The following is a 15,090-nucleotide window of genomic DNA, read 5'->3' as shown; positions in this document are numbered from 1 at the left end:
TGAGATGATTCCCGCTCGTTTCTTCTCCATCACACAATTTAAGAGGAATTTTGTTTTAATTCACCATGACAGTCCAAATAAATAAAGAGCATAGGCTAAGTAAATAGTGTTTTGAAGCATAAAGCTGCCATGTTGGACATCAAGGAGACTGCAAAATATAAACATCAGCCATTATTTACAAGGCTCTTCTTTCAACTTGACGGAACATTGCGTGTGTTCAAAATGTTTTTGCCTTGTTGAAAAAGTCTTTGTTGTTCCAGAAAATCCTGTGTAGCAAACAAGCATCCGTGTATGGCCAATCACACAATCCAGACAGGGAGCAGAGTGTTGCTGCGGCTGGTCGGTGCTTGCAGCAGAAAATAAAAACCCCGGGAGGAGCCCATGCTGGCTGCTGGTGAGTTTTGGGGTCCTTGTTTTTTTTTTTCTGCTGCTTGGCCTTTTAGTTGCTAAGGAGCAGTTCTGTTGCCATGGCGATGACCCAGGATTTAGAAGATAAGGCCACTATCGCAGCGTTCTGTGTGGAATGTTGGGAAAGTACATGTTAGCTTGCAGTACTCTACCTACTGGATCAAACTCAAGTCATTTGTGGCCTGCCATATCATTAAAAATGGTCCGCCACGTCATTTTGTGTGTCCCGCTAAGTCATTTGTGGCCAGCCACATTGTGGCTCACCATGCCATTTTATGTAGCCTGCTAAGTCATTTGTGGCCCGCCACGTCATTTTACATGGCCTGCTCAGCTATTTCTGGCCCACCACATCATTATAATGTGGCTCACTAAGCCATTTGTGGCCAACTACATCCTTTTAAAGTGGCCAGCCATATAATTTTATGTGGTTCGCCATGTCATTTGTGGCCAACCACGTCCTTTCAAAGTGACTTACTAAGTCATTTGTGACAAACCACATCATTTTATGTGGCCTGCTCAGTTATTTATGGCCTGCCACATCATTATAATGTGGCTTACTAAGTCATTTGTGGTCAACTACATCCTTTCAAAGTGGCTTACTAAGTCATTTGTGACAAACTACATCATTGTATGTGGCCTGCTCAGTCATTTATGGCCCGCCACATCATTATAATGTGGCTCACTAAGTCATTTGTGGCCAACTACATCCTTTTAAAATGGCCAGCCATATAATTTTATGTGGTTCGCCATGTCATTTGTGGCCAACCACGTCCTTTCAAAGTGGCTTACTAAGTCATTTGTGACCAACCACATCATTTTATGTGGCCCGCTAAGTCATTTGTGGCCAACCACGTCCTTTCAAAGTGGCTCACTAGGTCATTTGTGGCCAACCACATCATTTTATGTGGCTTGCTCAGTTATTTATGGCCCGCCACATCATTCTAATGTGGCTCGCTAAGTCATTTGTGGCCAACTACATCCTTTTAAAGTGGCCAGCCATATAATTTTATGTGGTTCGCCATGTCATTTGTGGCCAACCACGTCCTTTCAAAGTGACTTACTAAGTCATTTGTGACAAACCACTTCATTTTATGTGGCCTGCTCAGTCATTTATGGCCCGCCACATCATTATAATGTGGCTCACTAAGTCATTTGTGGCCAACTACATCCTTTTAAAGTGGCCAGCCACATCATTTGTGGCCAGCCACATCATTTTATGTGGCCTGCTCAGTTATTTATGGCCTGCCACATCATTATAATGTGGCTTACTAAGTCATTTGTGGCCAACTACATCCTTTCAAAGTGGCTTACTAAGTCATTTGTGACAAACTACATCATTGTATGTGGCCTGCTCAGTCATTTATGGCCCGCCACATCATTATAATGTGGCTCACTAAGTCATTTGTGGCCAACTACATCCTTTTAAAATGGCCAGCCATATAATTTTATGTGGTTCGCCATGTCATTTGTGGCCAACCACGTCCTTTCAAAGTGGCTTACTAAGTCATTTTTGACCAACCACATCATTTTATGTGGCCCGCTAAGTCATTTGTGGCCAACCACATCATTTTATGTGGCTTGCTCAGTTATTTATGGCCCGCCACATCATTCTAATGTGGCTCGCTAAGTCATTTGTGGCCAACTACATCCTTTCAAAGTGGCCAGCCTTATAATTTTATGTGGTTCGCCATGTCATTTGTGGCCAACCACATCCTTTCAATGTGGCTTACTAAGTCATTTGTGACCAACCACGTCATTTTATGTGGCCTGCTCAGTCATTTATGGCCCGCCACATCATTATAATGTGGCTCACTAAGTCATTTGTGGCCAACTACATCCTTTTAAAGTGGCCAGCCACATCATTTTATGTGGCCTGCTCAGTTATTTATGGCCCGCCACATCATTATAATGTGGCTCACTAAGTCATTTGTGGCCAACTACATCCTTTTAAAGTGGCCAGCCATATAATTTTATGTGGTTCGCCATGTCATTTGTGGCCAACCACGTCCTTTCAAAGTGGCTTACTAAGTCATATGTGACCAACCACATCATTTTACGTGGCCTGCTCAGTCATTTATGGCCCGCCACATCATTCTAATGTGGCTCACTAAGTCATTTGTGGCCAACTACATCCTTTTAAAGTGGCCAGCCATATAATTTTATGTGGTTCGCCATGTCATTTGTGGCCAACCACATCCTTTCAAAGTGGCTTACTAAGTCATTTGTGACCAACCACATCATTTTATGTGGCCTGCTCAGTCATTTATGGCCCGCCACATCATTATAATGTGGCTCACTAAGTCATTTGTGGCCAACTACATCCTTTTAAAGTGGCCAGCCATATAATTTTATGTGGTTCGCCATGTCATTTGTGGCTAACCACGTCCTTTCAAAGTGGCTTACTAAGTCATTTGTGACAAACCACATCATTTTATGTGGCCTGCTCAGTCATTTATGGCCCGCCACATCATTATAATGTGGCTCACTAAGTCATTTGTGGCCAACTACATCCTTTTAAAATGGCCAGCCATATAATTTTATGTGGTTTGCCATGTCATTTGTCGCCAACCACGTCCTTTCAAAGTGGCTTACTAAGTCATTTGTGACCAACCACATCATTTATGTGGCCTGCTCAGTCATTTATGGCCCGCCACATCATTATAATGTGGCTCACTAAGTCATTTGTGGCCAACTACATCCTTTTAAAGTGGCCAGCCATATAATTTTATGTGGTTCGCCATGTCATTTGTGGCCAACCACGTCCTTTCAAAGTGGCTCACTAGGTCATTTGTGGCCAACCACTTCATTTTATGTGGCCTGCTCAGTTATTTATGGCCCGCCACATCATTCTAATGTGGCTTACTAAGTCATTTGTGGCCAACTACATCCTTTTACAGTGGCCAGCCATATAATTTTATGTGGTTCGCCATGTCATTTGTGGCCAACCACGTCCTTTCAAAGTGGCTTACTAAGTCATTTGTGACAAAGCACATCATTTTATGTGGCCTGCTCAGTCATTTATGGCCCGCCACATCATTATAATGTGGCTCACTAAGTCATTTGTGGCCAACTACATCCTTTTAAAGTGGCCAGCCATATAATTTTATGTGGTTCGCCATGTCATTTGTGGCCAACCACGTCCTTTCAAAGTGGCTTACTAAGTCATTTGTGACAAACCACATCATTTTATGTGGCCTGCTCAGTCATTTATGGCCCGCCACATCATTATAATGTGGCTCACTAAGTCATTTGTGGCCAACTACATCCTTTTAAAGTGGCCAGCCATATAATTTTATGTGGTTCGCCATGTCATTTGTCGCCAACCACGTCCTTTCAAAGTGGCTTACTAAGTCATTTGTGACCAACCACATCATTTATGTGGCCTGCTCAGTCATTTATGGCCCGCCACATCATTATAATGTGGCTCACTAAGTCATTTGTGGCCAACTACATCCTTTTAAAGTGGCCAGCCATATAATTTTATGTGGTTCGCCATGTCATTTGTGGCCAACCACGTCCTTTCAAAGTGGCTCACTAGGTCATTTGTGGCCAACCACTTCATTTTATGTGGCCTGCTCAGTTATTTATGGCCCGCCACATCATTCTAATGTGGCTTACTAAGTCATTTGTGGCCAACTACATCCTTTTACAGTGGCCAGCCATATAATTTTATGTGGTTCGCCATCTCATTTGTGGCCAACCACGTCCTTTCAAAGTGGCTTACTAAGTCATTTGTGACAAAGCACATCATTTTATGTGGCCTGCTCAGTCATTTATGGCCCGCCACATCATTATAATGTGGCTCACTAAGTCATTTGTGGCCAGCCATATCATTTGTGGCCAGCCACATCATTTTACGTGGCCTGCTCAGTTATTTATGGCCTGCCACATCATTATAATGTGGCTTACTAAGTCATTTGTGGCCAACTACATCCTTTTAAAGTGGCCAGCCATATAATTTTATGTGGTTCGCCATGTCATTTGTGGCCAACCACGTCCTTTCAAAGTGGCTTACTAAGTCATTTGTGACAAACCACATTTTATGTGGCCTGCTCAGTTATTTATGGCCCGCCACATCATTATAATGTGGCTCACTAAGTCATTTGTGGCCAACTACATCCTTTTAAAGTGGCCAGCCATATAATTTTATGTGGTTCGCCATGTCATTTGTGGCCAACCACGTCCTTTCAAAATGGCTTACTAAGTCATTTGTGACCAACCACCTCATTTATGTGGCCTGCTCAGTCATTTATGGCCCGCCACATCATTATAATGTGGCTCGCAAAGTCATTTGTGGCCCACCACATCATTTTATGTTTCACCACGTAAAATTATGTGGCCAGCCACATCATTTTATGTAGCCCGCTAAGTCATTTGTGGCGAGCCACTTCATTTTATTGTGGCTCACCACGCCATATATCGTAGTCCGCCACATCATTTTACGTGGCCCGCTAAGTCATTTGTTGTCAGCCACGTCATTTTACTGTGGCTCACCATGACATTTTATGTAGCCTGCTAAGTCATTTTATGTGGCCTGCTCAGCTATTTATGGCCCACCACATCATTATAATGTGGCTCGCAAAGTCATTTGTGGCACGCCACATCATTTTATGTTTCACCACATAAAATTATGTGGCCTGCTGAGACATTTGTGGCCAGCCATACATATCATTAAAATGGTCCGCCACATCATTTTATGTAGCCCGCTAAGTCATTTGTGGCGAGCCACATCATTTTATTGTGGCTCACCACGCCATTTTAAGTAGCCCGCTAAGTCATTTGTGGCCCGCCACATCATTCTAATGTGGTTCGCCACGTCATATAACGTAGTCCGCCACATCATTTTATGTGGCCCGCTAAGTCATTTGTGGCCAGCCACATCATTTTACTGTGGCTCACTATGACATTTTATGTAGCCGGCTAAGTCATTTGTGGCCAACCACGTCCTTTCAAAGTGGCTCACGAGGTCATTTGTGGCCAACCACATCATTTTACGTGGCCCGCTAAGTCATTTGTGGCTCACCATGCCATTTTATGTAGCCTGCCACGTCATTTTATTGTAGCTCACCATGCCATTTTACGTGGCCTGCTCAGTTATTTATGGCCCGCCACATCGTTATAATGTGGCTTGCCAAGTCATTTGTGGCCCGCCACATCATTTTATGTGTTTCACCACATGATGTGGCCTGCTGAATCATTTGTGGCCAGCCATATCATTAGAAATGGTCCGCCACGTCATTTTATGTAGCCCGCTAAGTCATTTGTGGCAAGCCACATCATTTTACTGTGGCTCACTAAGTCATTTGTGGCCAACTACATCCTTTTAATGTGGCCAGCCACATCATTTAGTTGGCCTGCTCAGTCATTTATGGCCCGACACATCATTATAATGTGGCTCACTAAGTCATTTGTGGCCAACTACATCCTTTTAATGTGGCCAGCCATATCATTTTATGTGGTTCGCCATGTCATTTGTGGCCAACCACGTCCTTTCAAAGTGGCTTACTAAGTCATTTGTGACCAACCACATCATTTTATGTGGCCTGCTCAGTCATTTATGGCCCGCCACATCATTATATTGTGGCTCACTAAGTCATTTGTGGCCAACTACATCCTTTTAATGTGGCCAGCCACATCATTTTATGTGGCCTGCTCAGTTATTTATGGCCCGCCACATCATTATAATGTGGCTCACTAAGTCATTTGTGGCCAACTACATCCTTTTAAAGTGGCAGCCATATAATTTTATGTGGTTCGCCATATCATTTGTGGCCAACCACGTCCTTTCAAAGTGGCTTACTAAGTCATTTGTGACAAACCACATTTTATGTGGCCTGCTCAGTTATTTATGGCCCGCCACATCATTATAATGTGGCTCACTAAGTCATTTGTGGCCAGCCACATCATTTTATGTGGCCTGCTCAGTCATTTATGGCCCGACACATCATTATAATGTGGCTCACTAAGTCATTTGTGGCCAACTACATCCTTTTAAAGTGGCCAGCCATATCATTTTATGTGGTTCGCCATGTCATTTGTGGCCAACCACGTCCTTTCAAAGTGGCTTACTAAGTCATTTGTGACCAACCACATCATTTTATGTGGCCTGCTCAGTCATTTATGGCCCGCCACATCATTATATTGTGGCTCACTAAGTCATTTGTGGCCAACTACATCCTTTTAATGTGGCCAGCCACATCATTTTACGTGGCCTGCTCAGTTATTTATGGCCCGCCACATCATTATAATGTGGCTCACTAAGTCATTTGTGGCCAACTACATCCTTTTAAAGTGGCAGCCATATAATTTTATGTGGTTCGCCATGTCATTTGTGGCCAACCACGTCCTTTCAAAGTGGCTTACTAAGTCATTTGTGACCAATCACATCATTTTATGTGGCCTGCTCAGTCATTTATGGCCCAACACATCATTATAATGTGGCTCACTAAGTCATTTGTGGCCAACTACATCCTTTTAAAGTGGCCAGCCACATCATTTTATGTGGCCTGCTCAGTTATTTATGGCCCGTCACAACATTTTATGCCTGAAGTTGTCTTTTCTTTTAAATTATCATGCCATGATTTTACCAGTCCAGCCCACTTGGGAGTAGATTTTTCTCCGATCTAAAATGAGTTTGACAGCCCTGCTGTACACTGACTACTCTAAAGCACAGTCCACACATGACACAAGTAGAACCTGACCTTGTCGAAGCCCATGGCGCACAGTTTGTCTATCTTGCCCGTGTGGTCGGGACAGGGCGGGGGGGCGCCTGCGTAGATGTGAGACCACATCCTGGCCGTCTGTTTGAACATGTCCGGGTTCTGCTTGTACTGCGGGGACACAGAGAAACCACATCAACACACACGGGAGACCACACCAGCACACGCGCTACCTGGTTGGCCACAACGGCGTCCTGCGGGTCGTCGGGTTCTGCGGCAGCGAGGAGCGCTTGTAGGGACAACAAGACGGTGCGCAGGGTCATGGCGGCCGCCCTGATGCACACGGCAAAGGTCACCTCAGTCCAACGTTGGCTTCTCTTACCGTGTCTCACTCACCACTGGTCCTTCAAGATGTCCAGACATATGGCGCCGGTCACAGAGCTGATGTTTGGGTGCCAGATCTTGGTGATGAATCGAATCTTGGAGCAGCGAAGGTGTGTCAGTGCTGTGAAATGTGAAGGTTGGTGTTCATGGCCATACCTTTGGCGCGTTGAAGGGGTACGTCTCTGGTATTTTGATTTCAAGCTGATACCTTCCTCCTGCAGGGAAAACATATTATTCTTGCATAAATGTTGAAAAACATTTCACTTAAGTCTGTTTGTAAAAGTAAATAACTGTGCGGTTATACCAGTACTGGTATAGTATCATGGTACTCATGAATCAAAAACGGTACTATACTCTGTTTGAAAAGTACCGGTTCCCAACGGGCATGCGTCGTGACATTGCTGCTTTTAGGAGCAAAGGAGCATGTTGGGCAGCGCACACACACAGAGTACTTACAAGCACACACAGTGTGTAGACAGAAAAGGGAGAATGGACGCATTTTGGTGTAAAAAGTAAAGAGAAAGGTGAAGTTATAACTCTGAAACACCCTCAGGAAGAGGTGCTTTAAGACATGGCTAGCTAGCTAGCGGCTAACGTCCATCCGCAGTGTTTTAGCTACTTCTAAATCACTAATCCTCGTCTCCATGGTGACAAAGTAAGTTTCTTACAAGTAGGACTGCAGGACGAGGAATGTAATGTAAACAAACGCCATGGGTGGGTCGACACCTGACATCCACTGTAATGATACCAAGTACAGGAGCGTATCTAGTCGATACTACTATGATTACATCGATATTTTTTTATCTATAAGGCTTAGTGGCCACATGTGTGGACAGCACCTTTTAGCTCTTATTTCCAAAATTGTGTACACTACTGAATTGGGGTCTTATGGCCACTTATGTGGACACTTATACTGCCATCTGGTGGAGTCAGAAGAGTATAACATACAATGGAATTTTGGGGGGAAAACAGTGTACAAATAAGAAATAGCATGTCACTAAACATGAAGTACACGTTTGTGTACTTAAGGACTAAGTACATCATATCAAAAAATGATTCTTAGTTTTCATTCTAATTAGGGTCCAATAAGCCCAAATAGCAAAGAGAAATTAAAAAAAGCATGTAAACAAACAGCTTGGGCCTTAAGATTAAAAAAAATATTTTTTCCTTTTTTAAAATTTCATATTATGTTTATAAAGTCAGTAAATACGTCCCTGGACACATGAGGACTTTGAATATGACCAATGTATGATCCTGTAACTACTTGGTATCAGATCGATACCTAAATGTGTGGTATCATCCAAAACTAATGTCAAGTATCAAAGAAGAGAAGAATAAGTGATTTTTACATTTTAACAGAAGTGTAGATAAAACATGTTGAAACAGAAAATAAGCAGATATTAACAGTAAATGAACAAGTAGATTAATAATCCATGTTTTACAGTTTGTCCCTCATAATGTGTACAAAATAATAGGTGTATAAATGACACAATATGTTACTGCATACGTCAGCAGTCTAGGAGTCTTTGTTTGTTTACTTACTACCAGAGGTGTGGACTCGAGTCACATGACTTGGACTCGAGTCAGACTCGAGTCAGGAATTTGATGACTTTAGACTCGACTTGACAAAATGTAAAAAGACTTGCAACTCGACTTAGACTTTAACATCAATGACTTGTGACTTCACTTGGACTTGAGCCTTTTGAATTGACATGACTTGCTACTTTCCCCAAAACCCAAAGATGAAAAAGTTATTCGGGAGCGCTCCGTATTTTTCATTGTGTACTTGTCTATCAGCGTTGCGTGTGTCAGCTGGTGTGCTCTCAGTACAACAGCCAATCAAATTAGATCTACTTTGTTTTCATCACACAGCATTCATCCAATCAAATTGCAGGACAACCAACGAAGAAGACATGTCCAAACCACACGCCAGTGAACAAAAAAATGATACCTAAAATAATTTTGTTTGGGTATAAAAATTACGAGGTGGTCAACACAAAACGGTTTGCAGTATGCAACACATGCGGTTCGAAAATGACTGATGGAGAGGCAACAACTTCCAACTTCGTCCGGCATTTGAAGTTGCACAAAGAACGGTAAGTTTTGAATGTAAGATAACGTTTATTGGCTAAGTAACGTGACTTTTATTTGCTGTGTACGGTAGTTAAATCAGTGAGGCTGTAAACTCACTGCTAACGTTATAACGTTATTGCAAACACGGGAATCTGTTGCAGTTCACTACCTTATTCATACTTTTTGTTCAGTGATTTTTTTAAGCAGGGTTACGTTAGTCAATATATCACACGTAATGTTAGACGGCGGTCAGCAGCACCAAGTATTTTAGCCACCTAAAAAAAGACAAAAATAGTAAAATAAAGGTCAGTTAAAATGTATACTATATTATGAATATGTGTACCGTTTTAGCTAGCTTTCTGACATACTGTTGGTTGTTTACCTCAGTGGTCCCCAACCACCGGGCCGCGGCCCGCTACTGGTCCGTGGATCGATTGGTATCGGGCCGCACAAGAAATATATATATATTTTTTTTTCTTTTTTTAATTAAATCAACATAAAAAACACAAGATACACTTACAAGTAGTGCACCAACCCAAAACAACTCTCTCCCCCCTTTTGTTCTGGGCATTGAACATGAAGACTCTTCCTTCACTGTTCCGAGTGGCCATGAGAGTCTTGGCAGTGCCTGCCTCCAGTGCTCCAGTGGAGCGAGTTTTCAGCCATGGTGGCATCATACTACGCCCCCATCGTGCACAAATGACTGACAGACTCTTGGCTAATTTGGTCTTTTGCAGATGCAATGCAGCATAGGGCCCTGACATATAAAAAGTACAACTTTTTTGTTATGTTCACGTACATGTCATGTTTTTTCAATGTTAACACTTTTGTACAAATAAGTACATTTGCACTTTATTTTTCAATGTGTTTGTTCTGTAAAAGAATGAGTTAATGTTTAAAATGACTGGTTAATAGTGCTATTATAAAGTGCAATGTCAGCACAATTTTCTTTCCTGCAATTTAAAATGCACTTGTTTTAATAAATAAATACAGCGTTTGAAAAGCATACACAATCTGTGTTAATATATTAGTCTGTGGTTAAAAGGACTTGAAAGGACTCGAAACTCAAAATGCAGGACTTAGGACTTGACTTGAGACTTTCCAGTCTTGACTTTGGACTTGACTCGGGGCTTGCCTGTCTTGACTCGGGACTTGACTCGGACTTGAGGGCAAAGACTTGAGACTTACTTGTGACTTGCAAAACAATGACTTGGTCCCACCTCTGCTTACTACTAAATGACAAGTTGTCTTCTATGTTCAACATTTTATTTAAGGACTAAATTACAATAATAAACATATGTTTCATGTACACTAACATTTTTTTGGTAAAACAAGAGATAATCATGACATTTTGTGTGGTCCCCTTTATTTAGAAAAGTATCGAAATACATTTTGGTACCGGTACCAAAATATTTGTATCGGGACAAGTCTTGTACAGTGAAACATTGACGTGCTTTCCGGAACCTCTTTGATTGTTAACTTTTCAATTTGGAGCCAAATAATTGTCTGTTTGTACTCATTCATTTGGTGTGCCGCCTGCAGGCAAAAAGCAGGGCGTAACATTTATGAGGAGGTGGAACTTTCCACCTACCTTGCTGCACTTCACTACTAGTCACTGCTCAGCGTGTGGCCCTTTTCTTTGTTTTCACCTTTTGACAAGTTTTGTCCATTTTGCTCACTTATTATTACATTAGACACATTTTCTATTATATTATCATGTAAAATTATAGTATTACTGATATTGTTATCATTAGTATTACTGTCAAATGCCTGGCAAAACTGGGGCCCTAATTACATTTTTTTTGCACATTTGTGTGAAAGTCTTTGTAATATTTGACTCAAACTTGAATTTCATTTGATGCATTGTATGAACTAAAATAATAATTGTATTACTATTATTATTATATAATGTTATAATTATTATATTTGACAACTTTTGTATTTCATTGTTATTCTATAATAATTCTAATGGAATATTAGTATCATTTACTGCCTGGCTAAATTTGGGTCTTAAGTAGAATTTAGTTTATTTCACACTTTTTACTTGTGTGATTTTTTTAAATATTATTTGACTCAAATTTGAATTTTATTTGATGCATTTTATGGACTAAAATAATTGTGTTACTATTATTATTATATAATAATAATAGGGACGGTGTGGCGAAGTTGGTAGAGTGGCTGTGCCAGCAATCGGAGGGTTGCTGGTTACTGGGGTTCAATCCCCACCTTCTACCATCCTCCTCACGTCCGTTGTGTCCTTGGGCAAGACACTTCACCCCTTGCTGCTGGTTAGCACCTTGCATGGCAGCTCCCGCCATCAGTGTGTGAATGTGTGTGTGAATGTGTGTGTGAATGTGGAAATAGTGTCAAAGCGCTTTGAGTGCCTTGAAGGTAGAAAAGCGCTATACAAGTATAACCCATTTATTTTATTTATAATGTTGTATTTGACAACTTCTTTATTATGTTATCTTATAATAATTATAATTATTATACATTTTTAGTGCCTGGTTAAATTGGGGTCCCAAGCACATGGAGGCATTACATATCACTTTTTTCTTTTTCTTTTTTTTGTGTGAAAAGTTTTTTGTTATATTACTTGACTCAAAGTTAAATTTAATTTGATTCATTTTTTAATGTAACCAAAAACATTATTTTTGACTTTTATTTTTAATATTACATTATTATTATGTTGTTATAATAATAATAATAAAACAATAGTAATAATAATATTGTTGTTATTATTATTATTACATGCCTGGCTGAATTGGGGCCAAAAGCAAAAGATTGTTTGGAGGCCATTACATTTTTCACACTTTTTTAATTTTTTAATTATTTGACTCAAACTTGAATTCGGCTGGTAAATAACTTTTAAATAATAGAATGTTATTATTATATTTGACACGTTTTGTGTTTTATTTTCATGTTATATAATACTTATAATAAAATATTTGTAATATTTGGAGGCCAATACACCATATATATATATATATATATATATATATATATATATATATATATATATATATATATATATATATATATATATATATATATAATCAATCATCAATCTGAACCTTGGTATTTACCGTGATGACGGACTGGCAGTGTGTCGCGCCTCGCCAAGGAGCAGCGAGAATACCAAGAAGCGCATATGCCAAATTTTCAAAGAGAACGGCCTACGGATCACGATTGAAGCCAACAAGCAAACCGTCAACTTCCTTGACGTCACTTTCAACCTGAGAAATAACAGTTACCAACCATTCACGAAACCCAACACAACACTCCAATACGTGCACCATGACAGCAACCACCCACCACCACGAAAAGAATACCTACCGGAATTAATAAAAGGCTATCGATGCTGTCATCTAGCAAAGCTGAATTTGACCAAGCAGCCCCCCCGTACCAAAAAGCACTTGATGAAAGCGGATACAATTTCACCCTCACCTATGAACCCACGCCAGGAAACCAACCAAAAAAGAGCAGAAAACGAAACATCATCTGGTACAACACCCCATACAGCAAAAACGTCTCAACTAACATTGGCCACAAATTCCTCACTCTGATCGACAAACACTTCCCCAAAGGCAACACCCTAAGAAAAGTATTCAACAAGAACAACATTAAATTGAGCTACAGCTGTATGAACAATATACGACAAATTATCTCAAACCACAACAAAACAATTGCAAATGAGCCGTCGGCCCCCGGACAGAGCGACTCCAAAACCAACGAAGGCTGCAACTGCCGCAAGAAACCTGATTGCCCTCTCAACGGGGGGGTGCTTACAAACATCAGTTGTTTACCAATCTAAGGTAACACGCAAGGACATTAACACATCCGACACATATGTAGGATTAACCGAGGGAGAGTTTAAAACCAGATGGAACAATCACAAGGCTTCTTTCAGGAACCAAAACCTGCGGAATACCACAGAACTCAGCAAACACATTTGGGACCTCAAAGACAATAATGTTGAATATTCAATAACATGGCAAATTCTTGCATCCAGCACACCTTACAATAGTGGTCATAAAAGATGCAACCTATGCTTGAAAGAGAAACTGTTTATTATATACCGTCCAGACCTGTCATCCCTCAACAAGCGCAGCGAAATTGTATCAGCGTGCCGTCACAGACGGAAACACCTCCTAGGTAACACATGAGCCAATCACCACGCCCCTAGGCCAGCCTGTACCCACCCACTCTGTGCCCTATATAAACCATGGTATGTGAATGCTTCCATTAAAATCTCCTGATGATTGAGGGAACCCCTCATGAAACAGGCCTGTAGAGATGAAGTAGTCTTGTGATTTTTTTCCCCACACATACATATATATATATATATATATATATATATATATATATATAATTTGATTCCTTTTTTTGGACAAAAATATTACAATGTATAATATTATTGCTGTTATTTATTTTATATATATATATATTTTTTTTTTTATTATTTTATATATATATATATATATATATATATATACATATTTTAAAATAATATTATTGCTGATCTATGTATATATAATCATTAACAACAGCAATAATAAGATGGATCCAAACATACTTGCCTTCATAAGGTGTATCTGGAGGACCTGCTATCTCACCATTGAGCTCTGTGAAGTTGTCATCCACCATGTCCACACTGATCTGGTTCTTACTGGTCTACAAAGTATACACATGGACAACATGAACATTGTATTGTCTACAAAGTGGACAAATATATAACAAAATGGACAACATTAAAATGGTATTGTCTACAAAGTGGACAAGTATATAATAAAATGGACAACATTAAAATGGTATTGTCTACAAAGTGGACAAGTATATATTAAACAGACATGACAATTGTATCTGCATCTGAAATATAAGGTGTTGCGTTCAAGTGTCAGCGGAGACGCCAGGAATCTGTCATTAGCACGGCACACACCTGGCAACAACAACATGTCAGAATCCGTTTTTATTCCTAATATAGAACTACCACTCTTATAACCACCATCACGTGTTTGGAAAGACGGCACACAAATGTCGCACATTAGACAAACACAACTATCGCAGGAAGTCCCCGACGTGTCTTGAACACACCATCACGGGCGCTGCTGCTAGCTAAAGTTAGCTCTCAAGTGTTGTTTTTTAAGAGAAAATGGCGCGGCTATTTGCCTAAAGAGTTGCCGTGGTGGTACCTCTTCACTCCGCAGCACTTCTTTGAACTCCCGCTTGATTCTCTGCACCGCGATGTTGGTCATGATGTCGCCGAGGTGATGCACGCTCCTCGCGGCTCCTTGTCGCCTCGCACCCGCCTCTCCTGGTCCCCTCGTCTCTGTGACGTCACCGACACTATTTCATGACGTAATTACCCTTTTGACGTCGCCGCGTCCGCTGGAAGCTTCGCCGGCGGTGGAAACAGCCGGCCTGCGTTCTTTTCAAGCCCACCTTCCGGCATTTTCTCGCCACGACATTGTTCGTCCTCCTGTTACACTGCTGCATAGATGTACTTGTTTATACTGTTTGTCCCCAGTAGGGTCGCAGGCAGGGGCGGTACCACCACATTCTGGGC

At 40.9% G+C, this 15,090-nt stretch overlaps 1 protein-coding gene across 1 annotated transcript; it reads right to left on the bottom strand.

Annotated features, from left to right (window-relative positions):
• Positions 1-18: 18 nt before the first annotated feature.
• On the bottom strand, positions 19-15,025 carry ube2kb (ubiquitin-conjugating enzyme E2Kb (UBC1 homolog, yeast)). The gene is made up of 7 exons (XM_061984378.1): positions 14,717-15,025; positions 14,105-14,198; positions 7,608-7,666; positions 7,464-7,546; positions 7,301-7,400; positions 7,110-7,238; positions 19-514 (listed from the first exon to the last, which is right to left on the bottom strand). Exons 1-7 carry the CDS (start codon positions 14,777-14,779, stop codon positions 440-442), a joined length of 603 nt encoding a protein of 200 aa, XP_061840362.1. The 5' UTR covers positions 14,780-15,025; the 3' UTR covers positions 19-439.
• Positions 15,026-15,090: the final 65 nt, after the last annotated feature.

This window comes from Nerophis lumbriciformis, linkage group LG25 (genome assembly GCF_033978685.3).
Source record: "Nerophis lumbriciformis linkage group LG25, RoL_Nlum_v2.1, whole genome shotgun sequence".
NCBI classification, from domain to species: domain Eukaryota; kingdom Metazoa; phylum Chordata; class Actinopteri; order Syngnathiformes; family Syngnathidae; genus Nerophis; species Nerophis lumbriciformis.
This window is presented reverse-complemented; position numbering and strand designations above follow the sequence as displayed.

What these genes read in the sequence shown, in the direction of transcription:
- ube2kb (XM_061984378.1), bottom strand. Translation starts at nt 14,779, where the DNA reads ATGACCAACATCGCGGTGCAGAGAATCAAGCGGGAGTTCAAAGAAGTG. An exon ending in TCCAGATACACCTTATGAAG is followed by an intron (nt 7,667 to 14,104) that starts GCAAGTATGTTT and finishes TTTTCCCTGCAG; the next exon opens with GAGGAAGGTATCAGCTTGAA. An exon ending in ACGCCGTTGTGGCCAACCAG is followed by an intron (nt 7,239 to 7,300) that starts GTAGCGCGTGTG and finishes GTGTCCCCGCAG; the next exon opens with TACAAGCAGAACCCGGACAT.